This window comes from Manis javanica, chromosome 8 (assembly GCF_040802235.1).
Source record: "Manis javanica isolate MJ-LG chromosome 8, MJ_LKY, whole genome shotgun sequence".
Classification (NCBI taxonomy): domain Eukaryota; kingdom Metazoa; phylum Chordata; class Mammalia; order Pholidota; family Manidae; genus Manis; species Manis javanica.
The window spans coordinates 107,311,402-107,325,569 of NC_133163.1; the positions used below are offsets into that span (position 1 = coordinate 107,311,402).

At 42.4% G+C, this 14,168-nt stretch overlaps 1 protein-coding gene across 3 annotated transcripts in view; it reads left to right on the top strand.

Moving 5' to 3' along the window:
* The window catches only part of MYZAP (myocardial zonula adherens protein), a 98,251-nt gene that overhangs the window by 17,337 nt on the left and 66,746 nt on the right, over positions 1 to 14,168 (top strand). For all 3 annotated transcript variants that reach the window (XM_073211905.1, XM_073211903.1, XM_073211904.1), the window contains 2 exons: positions 7,084 to 7,239; positions 9,856 to 9,948. In XM_073211905.1, the coding sequence (XP_073068006.1) occupies positions 7,084 to 7,239; positions 9,856 to 9,948 (249 nt within the window). The remainder of the gene's footprint in view (positions 1 to 7,083; positions 7,240 to 9,855; positions 9,949 to 14,168) is intronic.

Below are 14,168 nucleotides of genomic sequence, written 5' to 3' on the forward strand. Positions count from 1 at the left end.
TTGGCCTCTTCCACCTCCTGGCGGTCCCTGGCACTCTGCGGCTTAGGGCAGCGTAACTCCAGTCTTCACATGGTGTTTTCCTGTTTGCGGGTCTGTTTCTGTATCCACATTTTCTCCTTTCTGTAGGAACACTGGTCATGCAGGACGAGAGCCCAGTCTGGTGCCCTCCTCACTAGCCCCTGTCTCCAAATAAGGGCACATTTGGAGGTACCAGGGGTTAAGGCTCCACCAGATCTTTTTTGCTGGACACAATCCAACCTGTAACAAGTGTCTTTGTAGAAGGTTTATCACCTTAAATTATAGTAACAAGTCAGATTAATTAGCTGTGAACTTTTATTTGTATATTAAAAGTTAGTAATATGGAAGGGGAAATGTTGGTTAGTTTGTGGGCACAAATTTCATGTTGAGAAATTGAAAAATGTAGAGTATGTTTATACAATTATTGAACATTAGAATTAAAATTGGTAGTAGATAAGTTTGAAATTAAACCCGTATCATTTTCAAAGAACTTGGTGACTATATGTAGCCATATTCCTATCCAATATGCAATGTATTCTTCGTATAGATTGCATACAGGTGCAACACACACACACAGAGCAGGGGGAGACAGAACCAGCACCACCTATTACAGACATGCCATGTTGAATTTGTGGCTGTGGTTGAATCAGTGTCTCACTGTGTAGTGGAATTTTAGAGAATATGATCTGAGCTCTGCTGATTCTGAGCCTTCCTGATGGTCTTTTGCAAACTGAGAAGGCACTTTGAAGCAGATAATATTTCCAATAGCTATTAACATCCCACCATTGTAGGTGTCCTTCAGTGACCTACGTTTTTAAAGAAGCTGTTTCTCTCTCGACCTTTGAGAACTCTGGGTGAAGTGAGCACGTACATGTGTATATATGAAAAGTTGGGAGCTTTCATAGCCCAGTAAAAGGTTTTAAAGGAGGAACCTCTGACATTCAGTTTTATAGTCCCCTTTCCCTTAAAAGCCCTGCATGAATAAGCCTTCTGAGTTCTCGTCCTTGGTGTGACTGTTTATACAACATCACGGGCTGTTGCCAGGGCAGGGTGTGTGCTGCCATGATTCAGATCACGGCAGGGCTGCCTGGGTGATAGTGAGCCACGCTCTACATGCCTCTCAGAGATAGCTGCCCTGGGGGGACAGGAATAGGCCCAGTTTCTAGCCCTGGCTCCCTTCCTGACCACCGCAGTGGCAGGCCAGTCAGGAAATCTCTAGGGGCCTGCTTCCTCTTCTAGCAAATGGAAATGTTAGCCTAGAGCCAAAGTTTCCCCAGATTTCTTGAGCTGTGGAACTCATTATTCAAATGAATACATATGGAAGTCCATCAGTAAAAGAGTGCAGCTGTGGCATCAGATCAGGTCAGGTCTGTGCTGGCTGCCCCAGCAGCTTCACCCCACCACGCCACAGCTTTATCAGACACTGAGGAGCATCTGGGGTATGGTTTACAAACCCTCTGGGCTACTCTGGACAACTCTTTTCCATTTTTCTAGCCACCTGAGACTTTGTGACTCTCTTGCCAAGCAGAGACACCAAGGCCAGGCATTTCACTGCCAGAGTGGATTTCATGGCTGTGGTGGGAACAGCAAAAAGACGAAGAAGAAAGAGGCGGACAGAGGCCTCTGGACAAATGTCTAGTCTTTAGTGGGAACCTAGATACTCAGAAATGTAAAGACACCACCACTAATAATAGAATCTGTCAGTATCCCCTAGTATGTCTTAGGTGTTTTACGTATATTACTCTGTGTTTTCCTTTGAATGACCTTCTGAAGCTGGTGGTGGTATCCCTATCGTACCGATCAGGACCCTGAAACTCAGTGAAGTAAATAACTTGCCAAGGGGCACACGGCTAGTACTCAGTGGACTTGCATTCTAGCTCAGGTCTGTGCTGGGCTCTGTTGCTGTGGGAGCATCAGCTTGCTCTCTTCCAACTATCAGAGAAGGTCTGTTTAGGATATTTACATTTTATCAGTCAAGATTACCTAAGATGTGTACTGTGCCACTGGGTTCCAGAGAAGAAGTTCCTGATGTGTTTCCCCCATACTCTCTTTTTCCCCTGGGGTTGTCAGGCCTGTGCAGCCATTGTCCCTTTAGGCCCTGTAGAGTGCCATCTTGAAGAAGGCCTCTCCTGTCAGCATTACTGTCATTAGGTCTACACTCTGCGATTTCTGTTTGGCTAGAAGTTTTTCTTTTCGTTCTCAACTTTAAGCATTCAAAATGATTGGTCTTTTAGGAGGCATTCTCTGTTCAGTCTGTTCAGTGAGATAGTCAGAAACAACAAATACCTTAATAAGCCAAAGGTTTCCATTTTTTTGAGGAGATGGGGCTGCCTCTGTCTCTGTCTCTCTCTCTCAGGCTGCCCCTCAGGCTCTGCTGTCACAAGAATGCAAAACAATGTCAAAGATGAGTAATGACCAGGGCCCAGTAATTTGCTAAGATGGACACACAGGTCAGACAGGTCAGAGGGCATTCCTGACAGTGGCGTTCTCTGCCTGCAGGGTGGATAGGATGCCCGGTGGCTCAGTGCTCAGCAGTCCCTGGACCAGCTGCCATCCTCCAGCTGGGAGAGGAGGCCCAAAGCAAGACATTTTGGAAATAACTCAGCTTCTAGTTTGCAAGTCATTCAGTTCATATTATGGTCCATCTAAGTCATGTTGGCAGCCTGGTGTGTGTCCAGCTGCCTGTCCGGGCCCCTGGGGTGGGACCTGTCTTTGGCAGGTTACCACCAGCAGTTTGGATTGATGTTAAACCGTGTTTCTTTCTTTGCACAGATCAGTGTCTAGGATGACCAGATACTCCAAATTTTCTGGCATAGACCCAATTCCAAATATTATGTCTTTCTTCCTTACTTCAAAAGGTATTTGTTGAGCATCATGATAAATGCTGAGTTGTCAGGCATATAGCAGTGAATACGGCAGATGCAGTCTCTGCCTTTATAGAGCTTATCTCATTGTCAGATCATATATTCTGGTTTATGGTCTGAAAAATAGTATCACCTTTCCCTGGCCTCACTAATCCTAACTCTCCAGTAGAGCCCTCACAGCAGGATTTTAGGCTGAATTACTTTTCTGTAGTTTCCCTTTCTTCCCAAGGCGCTTGTAGTTATGTATATCTGCAGGGAAAACAGCCATAGCATGAGCCCATAAGTACATTTTAAGCTGTGAGTACTTCCCAGGGAACCGTTTAGTGGACAAAGCCTCTGTATGCTTTGCTGATTATGCTGTTGTTAATTCTGCTGCATTTCACGGAGGGATTATGGCAGGCCCCTCCGGCTGGTTGTTTCCTTTTCCCTTCTTCAGCAAGAATTTTCTTTTCATTCTGTGCATTTATTAGGGCTTCTGTTTTAAAGGTGATTCTGCCTAGCATCATTTCATGCCCAGGAGGCTTTTAAGAAGCCTGGCGTACATTTAAAAAAAATTTGATTCTTTAAATACCATTCTTAAAGCATCATAAAGTAGCTTTAAGAAACTTTTAGTTATGGAGAATTTAAAACATAAGTGAAGGAGACTGAATCATGCAATGAATCACTGACCCTTCACCAGCTTCCACTCTCCGCCACCCATGGTCAGTCCTGCTCGTCTACACCCTCATCCACTTCCTCCGCCCGCTATCCCAGATGTCATAAATGTGTATGCACTTTTCTCTAAAAGATAAGGACTATCTTTTAATATAATCACAATGCTATTATCATGCCTAAAAACTAATATTTATCTTATAGGGAGATATGTTAAGGAATATGAGAGAACAATTCAGCCACAAGTGTACTGAATGTGTCCACTTTTTCACTTTTTTCTGTGTTCCCCAGTTTTTCTGTGTTTCCCATACCAAAAGCAGACTGACTTTGTAAAAATGACAGCAGTCTCAGCTCCTTGGCAACTTTTCTGGATATAGATTTTACGATTGGGGCAAGCGTCAGCTCCCTGTCACTCCATCTAAGAGGAACAAAGGATGGTCCCTCCAGCTGAACCATATTTACATATTCTGTCTGGGTAATTCCACAGAACCTCTTCCAAATTCACCCAGCAAATGTTTATTGAGAAACTTCTTGAGTGTTAATCTCTGTTAGGTGCTAGGGATTGTGGTGGAAAAGAACACAAATAAAGCCCTAGACTTCTCGGAACTTCCAGTCAGTAGGGGAGCAGGCCTTACACGTATAAAGGCAATTGTGGTGTGGTGAGTGTTGTGGAGACATAACCAGTCTGAAGGGTCAGTGAACAAGTCCTTGAAGGACAGCATTTCAGCCCTGCGCTGGGTGCCACAGGCAGAGGGAATAGCCTTTGTGATGCCCTGAGGCAAGAAGGAGGTTGGCTCTCACAGGAGCAGAAAGGAGGCAGTGGGAATGGAATGGGGTGGGGTTGAGGCAGAGATGGGGCACAATGGCTGAATGAGAGCCCCCCCACCTGCTCCTGGGCCCAAGGGCCAGGCTCTTGGCTTCCCTGCTGCTGAGGTCTGGGCTGCCACATTTGTTTGTCTTTGAGTTCAGATTCCTCTCCCGACCCAGCTGTTCTGAAGGCACTGTGGTCAAGGAAAGAGCTTTGATTTGGAAAGACAGGCATTTGAATGCTGCTACCTTGGAAGAACTAATAATATTTACATGGTGGGATTGTTGTAAGGATTACAGAAAATGTGTATAGTAAAATGGCTGGGCAAATATTTGTCCCCTTCCCTTCATAAACGTCCCTTTCCTTTGCCTGTCACAGCCCAGCAGCTCCTCACGCTGCCCCAGGAATCCTCTTCTTGGGGAGCGGCCCGTGCCGGTGGCCTTGGCCCTGAGCGGAGTTCTGCTGGCCCCTTTCCTGGAGACTTATTTAGACCCTGACTTTGTAATAATGTTTTAGTTTCAGTTTTTTGAAAATTGAAATAAAAATTACTAAACCACTAATTCAAAAACAATGCCTGTTTTTTTGCAAAAAAAAATTTGATGAGTGCAAAAGAGCATAAGGGAAAAAAATGTAATCCCCCTTTACTGAGGAAACTGGCATTAAAAGTTTAGATTCTGTCTAGATGTTTTATACATACAGATACACATTTTTAAAACAAAAAATAGGAATAAGAAAATTAACTATTTTTCACTTCACAGATCTTTGATATCTTTCCATGTGCATAACTCTTAGATCTGTGACCTCTGGTGCTGTGTTTCACAGACCTGGTTGTCCTTGGCATTGTTTGTATTTTCCTCCATCGGTGGTGGTTTTCATCGCCCCACATGGGTAGGGAGGTAGAGTCTTCTGCCTCTGGCTGCCAGACGTTTTCCTGAAAGCCAGTCCACCTGTGAAAGCCTCTACTTTGCAGAAATGCATGGCACCCAATGTATTGTCACCTGCTTGTTTCTCAAGAACTGGGTGGAGTGCGTGACTGAAAGAACATGCTTTTTTTTTCTTGGTATGTGGGGAGTTTCATGAGAGCTTTTCCTCTTCCTAATTATGTCTGGTAAATGAGGAATATCTAATCCCAGCTTGTCATTCCGCCAAGAGCTGTTTAATAGCCCATTCACCTAAACTTGTGTACAGATTTCAGGAGTTGCATTGGTGCCAGGGGGGCCAAGTGTGAGGGCCTCAGTGTCACAGCCCCTCACATCCTGTATCTTTCCAAGTATGTGCAGAAGGGTGGGTAGCAATGGCCGTTTTGTTTTCTTACTTTTTAAAATAGTCCACATTGTAAACAGACAAACAAAGCATACAGAAGAGTATAAAGAAAAGATTGAGAGTCATTTTGATCTCCTCCACCCTTGCCCACTCTGCTGTCCCCTCCTTAGAGGTCATTAGTATTAATGATTTGTCACATATCTCTCTACACCCTGCTTTTGCAAAATTTGAATGAATGGGATCATAAAGTATTTTCTGCCACAAATGAATGACTTTAAAAGGCAAATTACCTTTTGAAAAGCTGAAGTTTTGTATATCAAAAATATTTTGTGAGTGCATGGAAGAATTTATGCAAAGGTGGCTTAAAAATTAGTGGGGGAACTGAGTTGCAATTATGGAATTCAGCCTTTTGTTCTGTGATTGTTGAGGTGGCTCGGTCCACCCCAGGGAAAATTGGGTTTAGACCGGTTTGTCTATGAAGTCTCAATCCCTGGTCTTGATTTTTGCTTGCCCCTTCCCTTCCGTGTGTGGAGTCCCCTGCTCTGTCCTCCTGCATCTAACAAGGCTTGCAGTATGATGAAGTACACTTACTGTCAGACGGAATCAGGCTCGCATCTAGATGTGCGACTCTAAGCATGTTACTTAACCTCTCTGAGCTTCAGTTTTGTCACAGAGTGGTTATAGTGATTACATGTGCTAAGGGACCTTTCTAGCTTATGGAAGGTGCTCACAAATCTTAATTTCCCTTTCTCCTGTTTCTTGAGCCTTCATTCTATAAAGATGTGTTAGGACTTGGACATAGTACCCCTTCCCAGGTCAGAGCTTTACCTGAAGGAATTAAGAAGCAGGGAGACTCTTTTGGAGTGATGTCACACCACCGCTACCTGGCTTTTCAGGAATACCTCGTGAATGATCACAATAGGTCGTGTAGTCACCCCACATCCTTCCTCAGAGCTGGCCCAGGGTCAGTCTTAACCTCAGGAGACAATTTGGTTGCCAGACAGAAGTTGACATTCTTCCCCTGAGTAGCTGAACCTCATGCATTTCAGGCCACTTATTTAGTGATGAGAATGAAGGCATAGAGAGGACCTGATATAAAGGAAAAAGCAGCATTCCCAAGAATGAGCATTCAGACACTTGCTCTTGTTATCAGGGGCAAACATGAGTCCATCTGGTACCTTAGTGAGAATTAGAAAAAGGCACCCTCTCTGGGAAGATAGGTCCCTGTAGATGAACTACTAGATGGGTGGCTGGGACTTTGTTAGAAACTAGAGAAAGCTGCTCTTCCTCCAGGGCGAAGGCAGGTGCAGCTTGGTGAGCAGAGACCAGGCTGGATTTCTGCCAGTCTCTCTCCCTGCTGCCACGCACCTCAGTGCTGGGCACAGCCTGCATAGCCATGCAGTGTGGGCCCATTAGTACAGCTGCTTTCACGAGGCCTAAGGAGTCACTATTCCTTTCTCTTTTCCTGATGTCTTGTAGCATCCTGACCTAAGCAATGGAGAACCGACCAGGAAACTTCCTCAAGGTGTTGTCTATGGTGTGGTCCGAAGATCAGATCAAAATCAACAGAAAGAAATGGTGGTGTATGGCTGGTCCACCAGTCAGTTAAAAGAAGAGATGAACTACATCAAGGATGTGAGTCATTTAAGGATTTTTTGTTTGTTTGTTTATACTCTTTGCAGCATGTAAGAGAGTAGAGTTGTAAGTACTGATGTGAATGTAATCAGGCATTCTGGAAGAATTTTTAGTATTATCATTTTGAATGGAAATGTTCCTCCGTATCTTCATGGAAATGTTAAAAGTAGAGATGCAGTTTTGCAATGGGGTGTGGAGTGAACTTCCAGGTGTTACTAAGTAGGAACGCTCTGGAGACCAAGTGGCTTCTTTCCTATGGAGGCTCCTAAGTGGTTTTGCTTATTAAGTTGGCCACTCCTAATGCATGAGTTTGACAACTGATCACATTCGGATGCTTTTGGCTGCAAGTAACAGAAATGCCAACACCAAAAGGAAATTTGTCGCACGTGGGGGTAAGTCTAGAGGTAAGTGTGCTCTAGTTAGGGCATGTCCAGGCTCCGGTTCTACTTCTCTTGAGTTTCCCTTGGTTCTGTCCTCCTTTGGCCTGTGGTTCATAACATCGTGTGAAAATATGACAGTGTCTGGAGGAAGAAAAGAGGCCATTCATCTCTGGTTTCTTTTTAGAGGCCCTCCATTAAGGTTCTCCCTATATCTCACTGGCCAGGACTGGGTCACATGCCCACTCCCAAATTCATCCCTGGCTGAGGGAATGGGATGACTGTGGCCATTCAGACCACTCAGTTGGGTTGAAATGGATGCTGGGAAGTCATCCACAGTAGACATCATCCAAGCCAGGCCAACGAATGCTATTTCTTTGTGTGTAATATTACATTTCTTATCTATGTGACACATGCTCTTTGGAGAAAATTTGGAAAATACAAAAAGGTATGAAGAAGAAAACAAAAGCACTCATAATTCCATTATTCAGCCAGAGCAGTTGTTAACATTTGGAAGCATTTCCTTCTAATTTTTTGTTTCTTATCTATTTATCTTCTATCACCTGTCACCATTCCTTTGTGGCCCTTTTGGTCTCCTTGGATTGATCAGTGCCCCTGTTGACCAACTAGAATGATTCGATAGAAATGAAATGAGCTGCTCTGAAACTGATGGGCCCTAAGCACTGACTTTGGACTAGGAAGTGCTCATAAGAAGCAGGGGCCCTGTGGGCCAGTGGAGAGGACCTCTGTGGACCTTGGGTCAAGGTCCAGCTCTGCGTTTGCCCCACGCTTCCCTCTCTTTTGGCTTTAGTTTTCTCATCGGTGTACTGTGGGAGCTGGGAAGGACCCCTAAGGCCCAAACCTCCAGTTCCATGCACCCCTTTTTATTTGGTGGGCTTGTGGATAAGACACAAAATTATGTTGTCAGCTTTATATGGTTTTTGAAAAGAACATCTCTTATTGACTATCAAAAGTAATAAATGCTTTGGGCATGTTCTTTAATGTATCTTGAAAGATTTGTATGCCTGTATAAGGAATAAAAAATAATCTTGTTTTCATTAAAGAAATGATAAATGCTTAACAGAGAATGGAGAAAAGCCACAAAAGCTATACACATGTACTAATGCACAGGACATGTGTGACAACCATTAGTCTCAAATCTCCAGTCATCCTACCCCCCAAATATAATTTTGAACCATTCAGAGTATCTCATTCCTAATTTTCCTATATAGGAGCAGCTTGAACATTCTCAGTCTCCTATGTTTTCCTCATGGAAATTCTTAGTCCCTCCTCACTTAAATGCCCCAGATAGCATGGTACTCCTTCAGAGGTAAACCTTCCAAGCAGAGTGGAGAGTTGCAAATTGCTCAAGACAAAGACAGCAGGTTCAGTCTGGTCGTAAACCAGGGATGACATGTGCTCCGGTTATAGGGGTGGTTCTGACCTGAATTGCCAGAACTGAACGGTGATCTGCGATTTAAAATTGATTTCCACGTCCCACCTTCTATAGCTGGCTTCAAATCTATCCCTGACGTCCTCATTCCTAAGTGTGTTTATGGGATTGTTTGTCTGCTCTCACTATGAGTGACTGGCCCCATTTGCTTCCTGTAGTATTTGCCACCAGCTCCACATCCTGCCCACTCCCCACTGGTGAGCTACACAAGAGCCAACTCAGGGTGATGGATGAAAGCCATTCTGCCTGCCCAGAATGAAAATTGTGCTTGTAGCCTCATTTTCCCAAAATGTTTGTAGTTAAAGGCAAGAAAGTACATTCCATTGTTAGAATTCATCTAGGGACGGCTTGGCATCTTGACTTGCCCTCCTCCTTCCCCAGTCTCCACCAACATCCCATCACCCCTAATAAACAGGTGGTCTTGTTTAAAACAGCATGCTAGCTATGCAAGTACGGCTGCAGGAGGAAGACCCTCATGCCACCTGAGCATGATATTTCAACAGGCCATTTTTTTCTTCAGAGCTTATTTTTGGGTAATTAATATTAATAAAGAATTATATATAATCACAATATGTATTTATTATGACTATTATTATTATTGGGGTAATTCCCTTGGCTCCTAAGTAGGTGTTAGGAGTAATCTTCTCTCTTAATCTCCCAAATGGTTCTATTTTTAAGATTGTTTTTTGTGAGACTTTTCTCTCAGTAGGGTTTCTTAACAGTTTTGGCAATCTCACTTGGAAACATTATGGCTTGATCTTTAACTAGCATCCTTGTGGGTTGCAGGTGAGAGCCACTTTGGAACAAGTAAGGAAGCGGATGTATGGAGACTATGATGAAATGAGACAGAAGATTCAGCACCTCACCCAGGACCTGTCAGTAAGTCAATATCTCAGTGACTTGGAAATGTGGAGGGGTAGTAGAGTTTAGAAGTCCCTCTCAGTGCCTTGTGCCAGAAGATAGTTGAGTTTATGATGTTCTTTATACATGGAATCATATTTTGAGTGAATTGGGGAATTTTATCACAGAATGATGTTTATTACTTAGAGGAAAATTTCTGTGGCCAGAATTATCTTTACATTCAAAGCATTCCCTTCAAAGTCAGGAATAATTCAAGAAAGCCAGCTATCACCATTTCTACCTAACATTATACTTGAGAGACTAGCCAATTGAAGTAAACAAGAAAAGTGAACATAGAGGTATAAAAACTGGATAGATGTAAAACTATCACAGCTTACAATTATATACCCAGAAAGCCCAAGTGAACCAATAAAAAAAAATATAAGCAATAAGGGAATTCTTTAAGGTAGCAGGGTACAAAATTAATAGATACCAACAAATAGGTTTCAGTATACAAAAAAACAGAGGAAATAGCAGCAACAAAAAACTACCAAGTATCTAGGTGTTGACTGTAACAAGTAGAAAGACATACCATGTGCATAGACAGGAAGATTCAACATCATAAGATATCAATACTATTCAAGTTAATATGCAAATTTAATATAGCCCAATCAGATACCAACAGATTTTTATTTAATGTTTTTGCAACTGTTCTAAGTAATTCCAAGGTATACGGAAAATGAACAGGTAGAGTTGGGGAAATTCTGGGGAAAGAAAAAGCAATGAAGGAGACTAGCCCTATTACAAGAAGCTCAAAAGTCTCAGAGATTAAAACAGTATAGCATTGGTACATAAATAAATAGACATCAATGAAAAAAGGCCCATAGATGTACCCCAATGTATAATAAATGTAGCATCTAAAATAAACGGAGGAAAATGGATCAGTTAATATGTACTGTTGGGACAGACTAATACCTGGATAAGTTCCAAATAGATTAAAGATTTGAATGCCAAAAATGAAACTTAAAAATGCCAGAAGAAAATATGTGAAGTTCTTTTATATTCTTGGCATGGAGAAGGCCTTTTTTCACTATGACATGCAATCTCAAAATCACAAAAGTAAAGGTTTATAACTTTGACTACATTAAAATGAAAAACTTGTGCTGGCAAAAACATCAAAGTCAAATGATGAATGGAAAATTTTTTGCCTTCGTATTGTAGAGAAGAGGATAACTTTCTGAGTATTTAGGGCACCCATGAACCAAGAAGAAAAAGGCCACAACTCATAAAAATAGGCACAGTACTGGTTACAGATAATTTATATAAAGGAGAGATGAAGAGCTCTTAAATGTATAACGAGATGCTCAGTATACTCTCAGTAAGAGAAATTCAGATTAAAACCGCCCTGAGATGTAAATTTTATTTATTAGACTGGCAGAGCAAGAGGGGGACAGGACATTATATTAGCAGCGCTGTGGGGAAAGAGTCAGGTCGCTGGATAGAACCTGATTCTGCATTGCTCTTAGGGAGAACAGTTTGGCAATATCTGCTGAGATTATAAATGCCTATATCCTTGGACTCAGCAATTCTATTCCTAAGAATTTATTGTATAAAGTCCCACATATGTGAAATGGCATATACAAACTTAATTGTTGCAGAATTGTCTGCAGTAGTGAAAATATTGAAAACCTAAATGTCTGTTAAGAAGAGGAAAGTAAAAATTAATTATCTCTACAATATAATATACAAAATTGATTTAAAAAAGAGGAAGGAATAAAAAGAATGAGTGGGCTCTTCAAAAAGAGATGCAGAAAGATTTTCAAGAGGTAAGTAGGTGGTGAGAAAAGCAAGATATAAGAAAATATGCCTAATGTGCTGTCACTTACATAAAACAGGAGGGAAAAATCAGTATGTTAAGATTGTTTCGTGTGTGCACACAAAGTTATAAGAGGGATAATTGAGAAAGTAATTAACAGTGACTCAACTGAGAGATGGAGTGGGCAAGGTGGTAACTGAGCAGATGGGTCAGGAGCGAAGGGGATATTTATTTTAGTGTGTATCTTTTATGCTTTTTAAATGTTTGAACTATGAGTGTATTACCTTACTCAAAATTTTAAGAAAAAAAATAACTTTCCTCTGGTCTAACCAAGTTACTGCTTATGAGAAAAATTCTGTACAAATATTTGTGATTAATAATCTTGAAGAAAAAAATGTCCATATGTATGTGACATCCTTCCCATAAATTACTGTCTACAGGAAAGAAGCTCAGTTACCACAGTTGTGCGTTAGAGTTTAGCTTATGGCTTGGCTGTGAAATTATCTGCTTAAGTAAAACCTACTGCTTTGATTTTAGGGGTGAGGATATGTAAACATACCTACCTAGTTCATTCTCGTTGGCTTGTAAGAAGAGGTTTGTGAAATTCTCAGCCAGTTAAGGAAATTCACTCTGTCGCACTGCAAACACTAATGACTAACTAAAACCAGAGGATAGGATTTGCAATAGGTGCATAAACAAGTCTCTACCTCCTGCTTTCCACTGTCATCTCCTGCACACTCTCCCTTTTTTCATGCTGGAGTGGTCACAGGAGCCCGTCTCTCTGCCTACAGTCTCCTCCTGCACTGCACCTCCTATGGCCAGATTAAGATTGCCGAACTACTGCGCTATGGACATGCCCCTAACAAGAACATGCCCCAGACTCCTGGGCTTGGCTGCTGCTTGAGCCCTCCCTCCTCTGTTCAGAGTGCAGCTCTCGCTATGTCATTCCTGGCTGCTTTCTGTGACTCCTGCAGGCCACACCAGGGCCTGCCCTGATCCCTCATCCCTAGGCCTGCTGCCTCCTTGCCCCTCTGTGTGCCCAGCCTTGCTTTAAGGTTTAAGACTGGCTGCTGCTGAAATTCTCTCAAACATGTTAAACACACACACCCAACAGACACAACACAACAGCAACCCCAAACAACTCTTGAGAACTGGATGAGGCCAAAGTATATTCTTTCTATTGTGAGTAGAAAGAGTAAGATATTCCAACTGGGTTCAGTTCTAGCTGTGCCACTTCTTAGCTATTTGTGTGCAAATCCCTTAACTTCACTGATTCTGTTTCCTCCCTATAATGGGGAATGTTCTAGCTGCTGCATAGTGTTTGTGGGTAAAATTGTAACATTTCCAGAGTCTCTCTCCTGTCTTTAGTGCATTTGCATATCCTCAGTCATGGAGAGAAGTTCACCTCCATGTCAATGAATAATTACCTGGGCAACCCAGGGTGTGTCTGAACCTGAGAGTTTAAAAGGAGGGACTGACATACCATTTGACCCAGGAATTCCACTTCTAGGAATGCAGTAGCTGGGTTTGAAAAAGACAGATGCACCCCTATGTTTATCACAGCACTATTTACAGTAACCAAGATATGGAAGCAACCTAAGTGTCCATCAGTAGATGAATGGATAAAGAAGATGTGATACATATATACAATGGAATACTATCCAGCCATAAGAAGAAAACAAATCCTACCATTTGCAACAACATGGATGGAGCTAGAGGGTATTATGCTCAGTAAAATAAGCCAGGCAGAGAAAGACAAGTATCAAATGATTTCACTCGTATGTGGAGTATAAGAATAAAGAAAAACTGAAGGAACAAAACAGCAGCAAATCACAGAACCCAAGAATGAACTAACAGTTACTAAAGGGAAAGGGACTGGGGAGGATGGGTGGGAAGGGAGGGATAAGGGGGTGGAAAAAGAAAGGGGGTATTATGATTAGCATTTGGGGGTGGCATGGGGAGGGCTGTGCAACACAGGGAAGACAAGTAGTGATTCTACAGCATCTTACTACGCTGATGGACAGTGACTGTAATGGGGTGTGTGTGGGGGACTTGGTGAAGGGGGGAGCCTAGTAAACATAATGTAATTGTAGATTAATGATAACAAAAGAAAAAAAAGGAGGGATTGGCTTGTTTGCTTGTCTGCTTCTTCAGGAGCAGAGGAGAGAGACGGCTCTGGACTGCAGTTTGTAAGCAGTAAATGGGTTTTAAACTTTATTTCTCCCTTTGACTGATTTCGGTTTTTAGAGGTATTTTGCCCCAGGATTTCCTCTCTCAGGACTTACAGTGTTGTTATAAGGGCACAGTGTTGTGAGACCCTGTGGCTGAATGAGTAAATACTACCTAAAGGAGAAATATTCTGGTCTCTCCACTCTCTGGGTCATAGGGTACTTGAAATGTCTGTTGAAGTGACTGTGGCTACTGTCAGGAGGAAGGTCCAGTG